The sequence below is a fragment of the Brassica napus genome, chromosome A3 (genome assembly GCF_020379485.1).
Source record: "Brassica napus cultivar Da-Ae chromosome A3, Da-Ae, whole genome shotgun sequence".
Lineage (NCBI taxonomy): Eukaryota > Viridiplantae > Streptophyta > Magnoliopsida > Brassicales > Brassicaceae > Brassica > Brassica napus.
The window spans coordinates 19,388,432-19,400,288 of record NC_063436.1 but is presented as its reverse complement, the minus strand read 5'-3'; the positions used below and the strand labels follow the sequence as shown (position 1 = coordinate 19,400,288).

At 36.0% G+C, this 11,857-nt stretch overlaps 2 protein-coding genes and 1 non-coding gene across 3 annotated transcripts; 2 read left to right on the top strand and 1 right to left on the bottom strand.

The window, feature by feature from the left end:
* The first annotated feature begins 455 nt into the window (after positions 1-455).
* Positions 456-4,222, top strand: LOC111214189 (1-deoxy-D-xylulose-5-phosphate synthase, chloroplastic-like). The gene is made up of 10 exons (XM_022716570.2): positions 456-680; positions 1,078-1,203; positions 1,327-1,491; positions 1,570-1,720; positions 1,805-2,076; positions 2,163-2,436; positions 2,520-2,827; positions 3,225-3,506; positions 3,576-3,860; positions 3,950-4,222. The coding sequence occupies exons 1-10, from the start codon at positions 540-542 to the stop codon at positions 4,094-4,096; spliced, it is 2,151 nt and encodes a 716-aa protein (XP_022572291.2). The 5' UTR covers positions 456-539; the 3' UTR covers positions 4,097-4,222.
* Positions 4,223-4,459: 237 nt separating this feature from the next.
* LOC106386699 (heavy metal-associated isoprenylated plant protein 19-like) lies at positions 4,460-11,102 on the bottom strand. Its single transcript, XM_013826509.3, has 3 exons — positions 5,470-11,102; positions 5,278-5,359; positions 4,460-5,167 (listed from the first exon to the last, which is right to left on the bottom strand). The coding sequence occupies exons 1-3, from the start codon at positions 5,500-5,502 to the stop codon at positions 4,869-4,871; spliced, it is 414 nt and encodes a 137-aa protein (XP_013681963.2). The 5' UTR covers positions 5,503-11,102; the 3' UTR covers positions 4,460-4,868.
* TRNAP-AGG lies at positions 6,054-6,125 on the top strand. Its single transcript has one exon. It is a non-coding gene; the product is annotated as a tRNA-Pro (tRNA).
* Positions 11,103-11,857: the final 755 nt, after the last annotated feature.

Here is an 11,857-nt window from a genome sequence, read left to right as displayed (position 1 = left end):
TTATTTTTTATAAACAGATTTTTATTTTTATTTTTTTGAAAGGTTTGCTTCTGTGAAAGGGATAAAATTTGTTGAAATAAAAGGAAATGATAAGATTTAAAATATAAACAAGTTTACATCAATAGTAACGGATTACAGACAAGGTGAACCAATCACAATCTCAGTTTTAATGTTGAATATCAGCATTTTTCTGTTTTTAGACATTAATCAAAATATATACTTAAATAATACAAATACGAAGTTTGCTTTTCTAGTCTTTTATTCCTCTTCCTTCTCTCAATTCAAGTCATTCCCTCTCCACAGTTGTGCCACACCCACCACCATTAATCACCATCGTGACATGTGATCTGTCTAGTCAATAATTAAAATTAATTAATATATTACTGCCATGAGAAGTAATATCTTTTTTTTTTGGTCAAAAAAATTTGGTGATAACTATTCCTATAAATTTGGTGATAACTTTGGTGATAACTCTAATAATTGAAACTTATAGGCTTTCACCTTTTGCTCTTCTCGTGTGTCTTTGAACATAGTTTATCATGGCTCTCTCTGTATTTCGATTTCCTTCTTACTTGAGTAGAGAAACTTCAACAGATCACTGCAAAACTACTTCCTTATCTTCTTTTAAATCTTTGGCTACATATCTTCCATCAATATGCCACAGAAGTACCGTTTCTCGTGTAAGTTTGTTTTCTTCCTCCTTTTCACTTGCTGATTATATATTATGTGCTTGCATTTAACGAAAATCCTGCAAATTATCAGTGAGTAACCACACTGGTTTCTATGTTCATTTTTCGTTTGTTCATTTCAACAGTCTGAAAAATGTTTAAATACACAGATTGTTTTGAGTTTTGGGTCATAAGCTTTGTATCCATTTTGTTAATCTGTGAACAGAAATATTCAGTTTAGATTGAGAAATCTTTAAGAATATTCCTTTTCAGTGGATAAATTTAAAATGAAATGTTTAAGTGGACTGGACTTATGGACTATGCATCTTGTTTGTTTGGGATCCTATATATATGTATGTTTATTGAAATTTGTTATAAATGACAAAAACCATTTTTTGTGTTTGGTCAGTCAAAAATCAGTACAACAGTAAATGGCTCACTTGTAAAGAGGGGTGACTATTATTCTACTAGACCACCAACTCCTTTGTTGGACACAATCAATCATCCAATCCACATGAAAAATTTGTCCATCAAGGTATAACTCGTAACCCTAAGCTCTGATCCATCAGATTACTCTCTAGACTTCTTTTGTTTCAAGATGAATATGGAATAATGGTGTAATGGTTATGCTTTTTTTTTGGAACTGGATATGATGTAGGAACTCAAAGCTCTTTCAGACGAGCTGAGGTCAGATGTTATCTTCAATGTTTCAAAAACTGGAGGACATTTAGGTTCCAATCTTGGTGTTGTTGAGCTCACAGTGGCTCTTCATTACATTTTCAATACTCCTCAAGATAAGATTCTTTGGGATGTTGGTCATCAGGTTGGTTTATTTTGTTTGTGATGTTACATTCCATTTTAAGCTACACAAGTTCTCACTTTTTTTATTCCTATTTGACAGTCTTATCCTCACAAGATTCTAACGGGGAGAAGAGGTAAGATGAAGACACTGAGACAAACCAATGGCTTATCCGGTTTCACCCAGCGAGGAGAGAGTGAACATGATTCCTTTGGCACTGGACATAGTTCAACCACAATATCTGCAGGATTGGGTAAGGTTTTTTGGTTTTGCGATTCAGTATGAGGGAATATGATCACTTTCTGGCTACTTAGACTATGGCATGACTGTGAATTAGGGATGGCTGTGGGAAGGGACTTGAAGGGTAGGGACAACAACGTGGTTGCAGTTATAGGCGATGGTGCAATGACAGCTGGACAAGCTTATGAAGCAATGAACAATGCTGGCTATTTGGAGTCTGACATGATTGTGATTCTCAATGACAACAAGCAAGTCTCTTTGCCTACTGCTAACTTGGATGGACCAACACCACCTGTTGGAGCTTTGAGCAGGGCTCTTAGTAAGTTGCAGTCTAAACGTCCTCTTAGAGAACTTAGAGAAGCTGCAAAGGTAAGTATTGTTGTCTGACATGTGTAAAGAAAAAACAAAATTATTAAAATTTTGTTGAAATGAAAAGTTTGATATGTTGTTTACAGGGGATGACAAAGAAAATTGGAGGATCAATGCACCGGCTAGCTTCGAAGGTAGATGAGTATGCTCGTGGAATGATTAGTGGGGCTGGTTCAACTCTATTTGAAGAACTTGGTTTCTATTATATTGGTCCAGTTGATGGACACAACCTAGATGATTTGGTTTCAATTCTTAAAGAAGTAAAGAGCACTCGAACCTCAGGACCAGTTCTTATTCATGTTGTGACTGAGAAAGGTCATGGATATCCTTATGCAGAGAGAGCAGATGACAAGTATCACGGTAAAAATAATTTAATAAATAACATATTTTTCTTCTTGAAAAATAATTATTAGACTAATCCATCTTTTGTCATCTTGTTTCAGGAGTTGTGAAATTTGATCCAGCAACTGGTAAAGAGTTCAAAAACATTGCTGAAACTAAGTCTTACACCACCTATTTTGCGGAGGCCTTGATTGCAGAAGCAGAGGAAGATAAAGATGTTGTTGCCATTCATGCAGCCATGGGAGGTGGGACTGGGTTGAATCTCTTCCAACGCCGATTCTCTACACGTTGTTTCGATGTCGGTATAGCAGAACAGCATGCAGTTACTTTCGCTGCTGGTCTTGCATGTGAAGGTCTTAAGCCATTTTGTGCAATTTACTCGTCTTTCATGCAACGAGCTTATGACCAAGTAACCTTACTCTTTTTTTTTGGTATTTTTTTCATTTTAAGAAATATATTTTCTTAGAGCATCCACATCAATGAACCCCCTCTTGGGGTTCATAGTTTCAATTTTTTATTATTAAAATTTGTTTCTTTTTCTTTTTGGTTTTTTTTAAAAAAAAAAAAAAAAAAAAAAAAATTAGACCAATCGCGGGCCGCCACGACACGTGGGGCCCGTGCTACAGTGATGAACTTTAGGAGAGAGGGGTTCAACCAAGAGAACTTTAGGAGAGAGAGGGTTCATGGGATTGAACTATTTTATTATTTTTTTTTCTTGGATTTTGTGTGAGCTCCCCCCATGAACTCTCAATGGGGGTGCTCTTAGAACTTAAAATGGTTTTGTTCTCTATGCTGGTTTTGTGTAGGTTGTACATGATGTTGATCTACAAAAACTGCCTGTGAGATTTGCAATGGATAGAGCAGGACTTGTGGGAGCTGATGGTCCAACGCATTGTGGAGCATTTGATGTGACGTTTATGGCATGTCTTCCAAACATGATAGTGATGGCTCCATCTGATGAAGCAGAGCTTTTTAACATGGTTGCAACCGCTGCAGCTATAGATGACCGTCCTTCTTGCTTTCGATATCCTAGAGGAAACGGTGTTGGCGTTTCACTTCCTCCTGGAAACAAAGGTGTCCCTCTTGAGGTATGTTCTACAAAAAAATATTACGACTTTAAAACATTCATAATCATTATTCTTTTTAAATGGTTTCAGGTTGGAAAAGGTAGGATACTAAGGGAAGGTGAGAGGGTAGCTCTTTTAGGCTACGGATCAGCTGTTCAAAACTGTTTAGAGGCTTCTTCTGTACTCGATAAACGAGGATTAAAGATAACTGTAGCAGATGCAAGATTTTGCAAGCCATTAGATATTGCTCTTATTCGAAAGTTAGCTAAATCTCATGAGGTTCTGATCACTGTTGAAGAAGGTTCAATTGGAGGGTTTGGATCACATGTGGTACAGTTTCTAGCACTAGATGGTCTTCTTGACGGAAAGCTCAAGGTACATTACATTTTGCACATTTTGTTTCATTTATATCTCTTTGGTTTCTAGTGTATTATCTAATTCAAATTATTTCTTTGTCACAATAGTGGAGACCAATGGTACTACCTGACCGGTATATCGAGCATGGATCACCACTAGACCAACTGGCTGAAGCTGGCCTCACGGCTTCTCACATTGCAGCCACCGTACTTAACTTAATTGGGACACCCAGAGAAACCTTGTATTGGAAGTAATCGGGTATCCAACAGAAGGGCAAAGTTTCCCACCAATTATCTAACATATTGTATAAAGTTCTTGTTGTTAAAAATTTCTCAGTATGTTTTCTAATTTTCATAGTCTTTTTTCCTTTTTGATACCCACGTAAGAGCAACGACAGTAGTAGTTACCTTTAGGGTTTGAACAAAACGTAATAGGTAGGGACATTTGTAACTGAATCCGCGGTCTGAACCAAACCAGAACCAAAAAACCCTAGTCTTTACCTGATCTGAACTGCAAAAATTATCAAAAAGTCAGGTAGGACAGTATTTCAGGTATTATCCCAATCTGGTCCAAAGTGAATGAGTATCCGTAAAAATGCGAAAACTTGATCTGAAATAGTACTTGAAATGGGTAAGTAACTCAATTCATGTTTATTTTAGTCCAAAGTATCATTAACCAAATCCGAAACGAGTTTAGATCAAAAATGAGTCTTAAGTAGAGTCATAAAACGTACCTGAACCCGGAGTATTACCAACTAAACCCAAACATATATAAAACCTGAATGAGTCTAGGAGACTGAATCCAAAAATTCAAAAACCTGAAAAACCCCAGTCTGCATGCCCACTGCCAAGACTTTAACGTAATAGTCTTCTTGAAGCCATGAATTGGACCGGCTTTTGACTTAACCGGTTTGTAACATCCCAACAAAGAAGTTAACGTAAAAGAACTTATTACACTTTCTCCAAACCAATTCGTTCCATATTCTAAGAATGTTTTTGTGTGTAATTATTTATAGTTTCAACTACGTTAAGAGATACAACATATGGATTTTGGATTCTCATCGCTAAACCACATAAACTTCTCTAACTCCCTATCATTATACCCAAGGACCGGCTCATCTCCTAAACCGATCAGTTCCATATCAATCACGAGAACGTTTTCGTCCTCGGCGTACTTACTAGATTCGTCATCTTTATCATCCTTCGCTACAATCTTCACTCTCTTGCCCGTCTTCTTCTTGAGTTTCTTCAACAACTTCTTAGGATCAAGCCTTCCCGTGACCACAACCTTGTGACCATTCATATCCGTCGTAAATGTTTCAACTCCTATTCATAGATCATCCAAAAGTTTTTCTTTTTTTGAATAATATATCATCCAAAAGTTGGAAACGTATGGATATATTGTGAAATCTATCTTAAACCGCGAAAGTGATTACCTTTGAATTTAGAGATAACTCTGGCGATTTTTCTCTCACATTCGTTGCAATGCATCGATATGTTGAACTCGACATCCATATACTACATGAAAATTGAAAAAAAAAATACAGAATGAAGTATCTAGTGAGAGAATTCAATTGCAAGCAGAGGAAGGGTAAAAAACGATGGTATGATTAAGTTTATGAACTTACTCTGACATTATCCTTTTTCTTCTCTTTCGTCATTGGTGATTGGAAGAAGTTCAGACAATAATATATGTCGAAGAGACACGAGATGTCCGTGCGTCAACACTATGTACTTTTGAATTTTGATGCAGCGGCGGTTAAGATTTGGGAAAGTAGTTATTACCGGTTCATCTGGTTTGGTATTATTATTTCTTTGGAGTTGGCGAATGAAATAATTACTTAACCGAATGGAATAGTTAACCGCGTCCGAGTCTCCGAGACAAGGTACACAATTCAGAAGGAGACATGCATTAGAGTCTGAGACAAGACAAAAAGCTTTGTTTGACAAAAAATATATAGCAATCTCTTATTGGATAACAAGACTACCAACCTCTCATACTCCAGCTTTAGAGTAACTATCCCATTCGGTAGTGTATGAAAAGGCTAAGAATCTGTACCAGTCCATCACTGTCCATGAACTGTCTTTACCAAACTAGTTATTGTGTTTGGAATGATAAAGACTTTTCTTCCCTGAAACTTTAGGAGGTCACATAGTCAAATATAACATACGTACGGCACGATGAACAATTAGATGAGCCACCTATCAAAAAGGGCATTTGGTCTAGTGGTATGATTCTCGCTTAGGGTGCGAGAGGTCCCGAGTTCAATTCTCGGAATGCCCCTATTTTTTTATTACCCACTATTTCAGATATGGTTTGCATTATCGCTCACGACGCCGATAATGCTTCATCAAGCAGACACCAAAAATCGAAGTTTTTTATTTATAGAAGGGAAAATCCACACTGACAAATACAACATATATTATGTTCACATGTCGGATCCGTATATGATTCCTGAACGTGAAGTTAAATCTTAAGAAAGCTCGCATAAACTAAATTATTATCGTCAATGAACAAGTGACTGGTACCAAGCCTAGGACCACCATACTGACTACATGATCTACCTTCCCATTAGCTTTGGACAAAACAGAAATGTGTTTCTCCTCCTACAGTAGTATCTCCTCCACTTATCCACTTCACTATTATTTGGCGTTTGGAAATGATCATATTCTTATTTATTTTTTTTTTGAAAATAGTTTGGAAATGATCATGTCATTTCTCGCGGTTATAAACCAGTCCTCTCTCCTTACGCATGCCGTCCCAAATTAGGAGGCCTAAAGCTTTTAAAAATAAATGTGCCATTACAATTGTAGAACTATATCAAAACTAAAAGTTTTTTTTAAAACTTTTAAATCAGAAGGAAAATTATTCATTAAAACAAAATGCACAAACAATACATTTAAGTAGGGATAAGAAAATTGTTTTCTTTTCTAACTTAACCATCTTAATTACATATAATTTTCAAAATTGTGGTCCATATTTTTGTTTCTAACTTAGGTGGCCTAACACTTACGCGTCAGGAGCTTTTATGGAGGAACGGACAGCAAACTACACTTTATCTCGCGGAACCATATTTTGTGTGGATTTGATGTGTGGCCAAAACTAGGTCCCATTCATAGATTGTTTAATCTCTAAGGAAAGATTGACACAAAAAGACAGTCTCATGCAGCCTATGTTGCACGAGTAAAAGGAAAGCCATGAGGGTAAAACCAACTCTTGGAGTGCGAATCACAGCTCTTCCCTATAAATAAAAAGAAATGAAAAAGATGAAAACGGGAATGAGAAGGAAAAGAGAGTTCCAACTCCTCTCTTTTCATCTTTCAACAAACCTTCATAATGGTTAAAGCACTAACTAGCGGAGTTAGTAGTTCTTACCCACAGACGAATTTCCACATTCAATTCTACTCATTTTTTGAATATTTAACTCTCATTACAACGATTTTTCTAATTTAGAGAAATTAGGACTCCTATACAAACATAACTTCCATATTTGCACAGACGGAACTTTGACTTTTCAGATGATGTGTATTTTTTTAATGTCCATTCTATCCTTAAGTCTCTTGCATTGCAACCTAAGATATAATACATTTGCAAATCGTTATATTCCATTATCACGTATGAGGAGAGAGAGACTACCCTAACCACTACAATCAATACATTTTTCTTTTTGAAATAAACTATTTCATCTCTTTCTATCTCTTTGGTTTTTCCGTCCAGAAAATCTCTCATCTCTCTCAATTTCTTTGGTTTCTTGTCGTCACCATCTATAATCTTTCTCAATCTCATTTTCTTTTCATATTTTTTCCTGTTCATCTCTGTCGTCCAATAAAAACAAAGCCACCTTGAACGTCTTTACCTCAAGCTACCTCTTCTCCGCCGCAAATCATCGAGTCTATCATGAGTCACCGGATCATCTCCGCCGTGTTTATCTGCTGAGGTCGTCATGCTCAGATTCAAGCGTCGCCGTCATGCTCATCCTCGCCGTCTCTGTCTTGTTACGGAAGAGATCGAGCAAGAATGGTGATTTTTTTCTGTTTTCCAACACAAGCCTTCCATCTTTGGATATTCTTGAGTTGGCCCCAATATTTCCAAGTGTACAAAAAGCTTCACGAATCGCTCCAGACTTTCAAATTATACATTTCAAACCCTTGAAGAATTTCCCGAATGGTTCTCATAGTCTTAGATGTTTCAGTGTTACAATTCAAGTTACCATATTGAGATAACTAATGTATATTACTGGCTAAATATAACCAAAAAAGTCAAGTAAAATCTTAACCGGCTATTTCACAAATTACAATATTAATTAATATATATTACCGGCTAACTATAACAATGTCAAGATAATTAGTATATATTACCGGCTAACTGTAACAATGCCGGGACAATTAGTATATATTACCGGCTAACAATAACAAAAACAATTCAAGTACAATGTTAACCGGCTAAACATCTAATTTTAATCATTTGTATTGTGATTTGTTAATAAGTTAATTTTATGTTTAGCCGAACATGTAAATCTAATCATATGTTTTGTGATTTATTAGAGAGATTATTTTTTTTGTTTCGATTTGATACAAATAACAACCATTAACTGATCAAAATAGCCGGTAAATATAAATTAAATACCAGCTAAATTGTAAAGTATCCAGATAAATCAGAATATAACAATACTAATTAAATCAAGAAAAATAATCACAGAAATATGCAAAATTGCAGGGGCTAGTTTGCAAAAACAACAAAAATGGATCCATGCCGTGAACTTGCATCGATCGAATTGAGAAGATCCAACCGCTCGATTCATCATGCTCAAACCGTATCACCCGATCCAGCCCAAGATGTGCAAACTGATCGCTTACTGAAGACCATTCTACTCGATTCAATCCTCTCGGCCTAAGCCTCATCTTGTGTGCCCACGATCAAACGATGGAGATGTGACGGCAGCGAGAAGAAAAAACGTGGACACGGTACCACTATGGTGCGGCGGAGATGTGGTCACAGCGGTGAGACGGAAACATGCGAAAAGATAAACTGATCATAAGAATACCAGTGATCGGAAGAAACACGACGACAGAACAACAAATTAAAGCTTAGAGGTGAAGACATTACATCTAAATAAATATAAGTATTTTTCCGTTTATAAAAATATTTTCTCAATATATATATATATATCATTACGTGTATATATATATAATACATGTTGGTTCTTTATATAAATATTTATACTACTTGATTAATGAAAAGGGCAAATGGTAAAATACTTGCAGACAAAATCTCTGACAACCATGTTTTCTTGGATTTTTCCATTTTTGCAAAATTTTCAGTTATTGTATATTTTTCTTGCAAATGGCTCAATTTAAGCGTCACAGAGTTTTTCAGAATTTTGTCTTAATATTTTTGTCTTAATATTTTTGATTAAAAAATAAATCAACAAGGAGAAGACTTTTGCCTTATTTGGGGTGGGGGTTCAGTGGGGTTTTTAATGTTTTATTTTAGAACCTTATGTCTTCTCTCTTTCATATCTTTTTTTTATTTTATTTTTCTAATCTCAAAAAACTCTCTATGAACTTCTCACTAGACACGTTGCAATAATTAAACACTTTATAGGAGATTATTGATTAGAAAGACACATAGACCGATTTTTGAATGTGTCTAGAAATCATTTCGGCTATGCCAATTTTCTGCATAAACGATTTTTAGAACACTGGGTTTAAAAAATCGGATTTAAGGTACCTATCCAAATACAAATTGTACATATTTTATATCTATAATTATGAATTAGTGTATAAATGAATGGAAAGAAAGACAAAAGGTTATACTTTTGTACACACGTGTGAAAATAAAACAGACCACAGAATCCTCTTATAATGTAGAATAAATTTCTATATTTGAATGACTTTTTTTTTAACTAAGAACATGTTCCTTCCTATTTTGTACGTAAGGCTTCTGATTATCACCAAGCGACGAAATTCTAGTTTATCATTTTTGTAAAGACAAATTCCGCACTTTATGTGCTGCTAAACAAAAGTTTTTCACTTCGTTTTGTGAACATTTATTTATCAGGGAATAGGATCATGAGAATGGTAGTCTGGTAGGTGGATAAATCAATTCAAAGACGATGTTTTTTTTTTTTGCTAAAAATTTTTCAAAGACGATGTTGTATGTAACAACAGGCTATAAGACATGCATGTAACGAATAATCAATCATGTTAGTGGAGAGTAGTTTTTTTTTGGAGTGAAACAATGTCCCAAACTCCGCAAATTTAGGGTAATTAATGGACATAGTCTCTACTCAAAATCTATAGACACTTCGATTTTAGTTTTTTTTTTTGTAAACTAAACTTCGATTTTTGTATTATGAAGACTAAAAATGTGATTCTAGGATAATGGCACGTACAAAAGACTATTCACAGGAAACGTTAAAGTTTAGTGACAAGTGACTACGTAAACGAATGGTACATGGAATAAAGAGGGGAAATGGGTATCAAGCAAGAAAACCTTGACAAACTGGCTGCACAGTTTCAATATGTTATCTCAGATCAGGTGCAAGTTGTATATCAAGCGAATGCCCAAACTTTTAAATATATTTCCATCAGAAGTACCTAAATAAAGTATCATTATTCAACCAATGTTTCTCGAGAACAATATTATCTAAACTATACTATCTATTTTTCTGTTTAACATCCATCTTTATAATTGTTCTTCTTAAATTTTAAATCTTTACGAATCAAAAATAAAATGAGTGGAGAGAAAAAAACACTCACCTTTCTAGTGGCTGCGGCGACGTGAAAATCACTTCACCTCTATCTATTTTTCTCCTAGCAAATTTTTTTATCTTCGGACGAGGTCTTTTGATCAAATAACCGTTGTGATGGTTTCTCGATTATTTGGCGGTACTGCATGCACGAGGCTTAAGGTCTAGGTGACTAGTTGTCAGGGGCGAAGCCAGGCTACACACTATGGACACCCGTACTTATTATATATAGTTTAAATTTTGCTAACCAAAAGATAGAAAATCTGTTGGTTCAGATGGAAAAGTGAGGTTGTGCACCCATAGTAATCCGAGTTCGATTTCTTTTTCTCCACCTTTTCTTTTTAATTAATGACAGTGCACCCACTAGATAAATTGTCTAGTTTCGCCTCTGCTAGTTGTGGTGCTCGGAAGACTAGTTCTGATGACGATCTCTCCGTTCTTTCCTTTGTCTTTTGGTCTGCTCTGAGATATGTAATTTGGTCTGAGGCAGAGCTTCGGTGGTACTGAAGGCGTGGGTGTGGCGGAGTGAAGTGTAAGCTCACGGTGTGCTTTTCTCTGGGCATCTATCGGATCTAGATCTACTCGAGGACAGTGGATCTGGCTCCGTTGGCTCTCTCCCGGCGGTGCGTCTATTTGAGGGTTCTCTTCTAACTCTCTCTTTATTTGCTTTCATGGAGTAAGTAGCCCTCTTTTGGTCGTCCAACACTATTTGATCTCGTTCGATTCGGTTTCGCAGAAGCTTTTGATGAAGGTTTTTTTTTTAGTATTAGCAGAGGTTCTTCTTCTTCTTTGCATTGGGTGTTCTATTATAAGAATTATAAGATGCTGGAGACAGATGGTTTATGTTCTGTCTCTCCTCTAGAAGCGGTCATGTGCTTCCAAGCTTCTTACAGTGGTAACCACATGCGGCCCTCCTGTGTCTAATCCGGTCTCTTTTGGTTCCATCCAGTTTTGTCTCAATTTTTGTTTGGTACGAGAGATGTCAATTTAAGTTCCACATTGGAAGTTTAGACAAGGAGTGTCTAATATATAAATAGATGTCCAACTCTAATTAGGACGAGGCTTTTTGGGATGGAAACCAAAAGTAAATCCATGCGGGCCAGTCTCTTAGGTCCAAAGTGGACAATATCGTACTAATCAAACAATATAGAGTTGGACATGGATTTAATAAATCCCAACAATTGGTATCAGAGCGGTTTGACGAAAATCTGCAAGAAGACCAAAATACCCTTCGAGTAGGAATGAGACCCTTCAAGGTGGAAAG

What these genes read in the sequence shown, in the direction of transcription:
- LOC111214189 (XM_022716570.2), top strand. Translation starts at nt 540, where the DNA reads ATGGCTCTCTCTGTATTTCGATTTCCTTCTTACTTGAGTAGAGAAACT. An exon ending in TTTGGGATGTTGGTCATCAG is followed by an intron (nt 1,492 to 1,569) that starts GTTGGTTTATTT and finishes CCTATTTGACAG; the next exon opens with TCTTATCCTCACAAGATTCT. An exon ending in TGCAACGAGCTTATGACCAA is followed by an intron (nt 2,828 to 3,224) that starts GTAACCTTACTC and finishes GGTTTTGTGTAG; the next exon opens with GTTGTACATGATGTTGATCT.
- LOC106386699 (XM_013826509.3), bottom strand. Translation starts at nt 5,502, where the DNA reads ATGACGAAAGAGAAGAAAAAGGATAATGTCAGA. An exon ending in AGAAAAAGGATAATGTCAGA is followed by an intron (nt 5,360 to 5,469) that starts GTAAGTTCATAA and finishes ATTTTCATGTAG; the next exon opens with TATATGGATGTCGAGTTCAA. An exon ending in AGTTATCTCTAAATTCAAAG is followed by an intron (nt 5,168 to 5,277) that starts GTAATCACTTTC and finishes ATCTATGAATAG; the next exon opens with GAGTTGAAACATTTACGACG.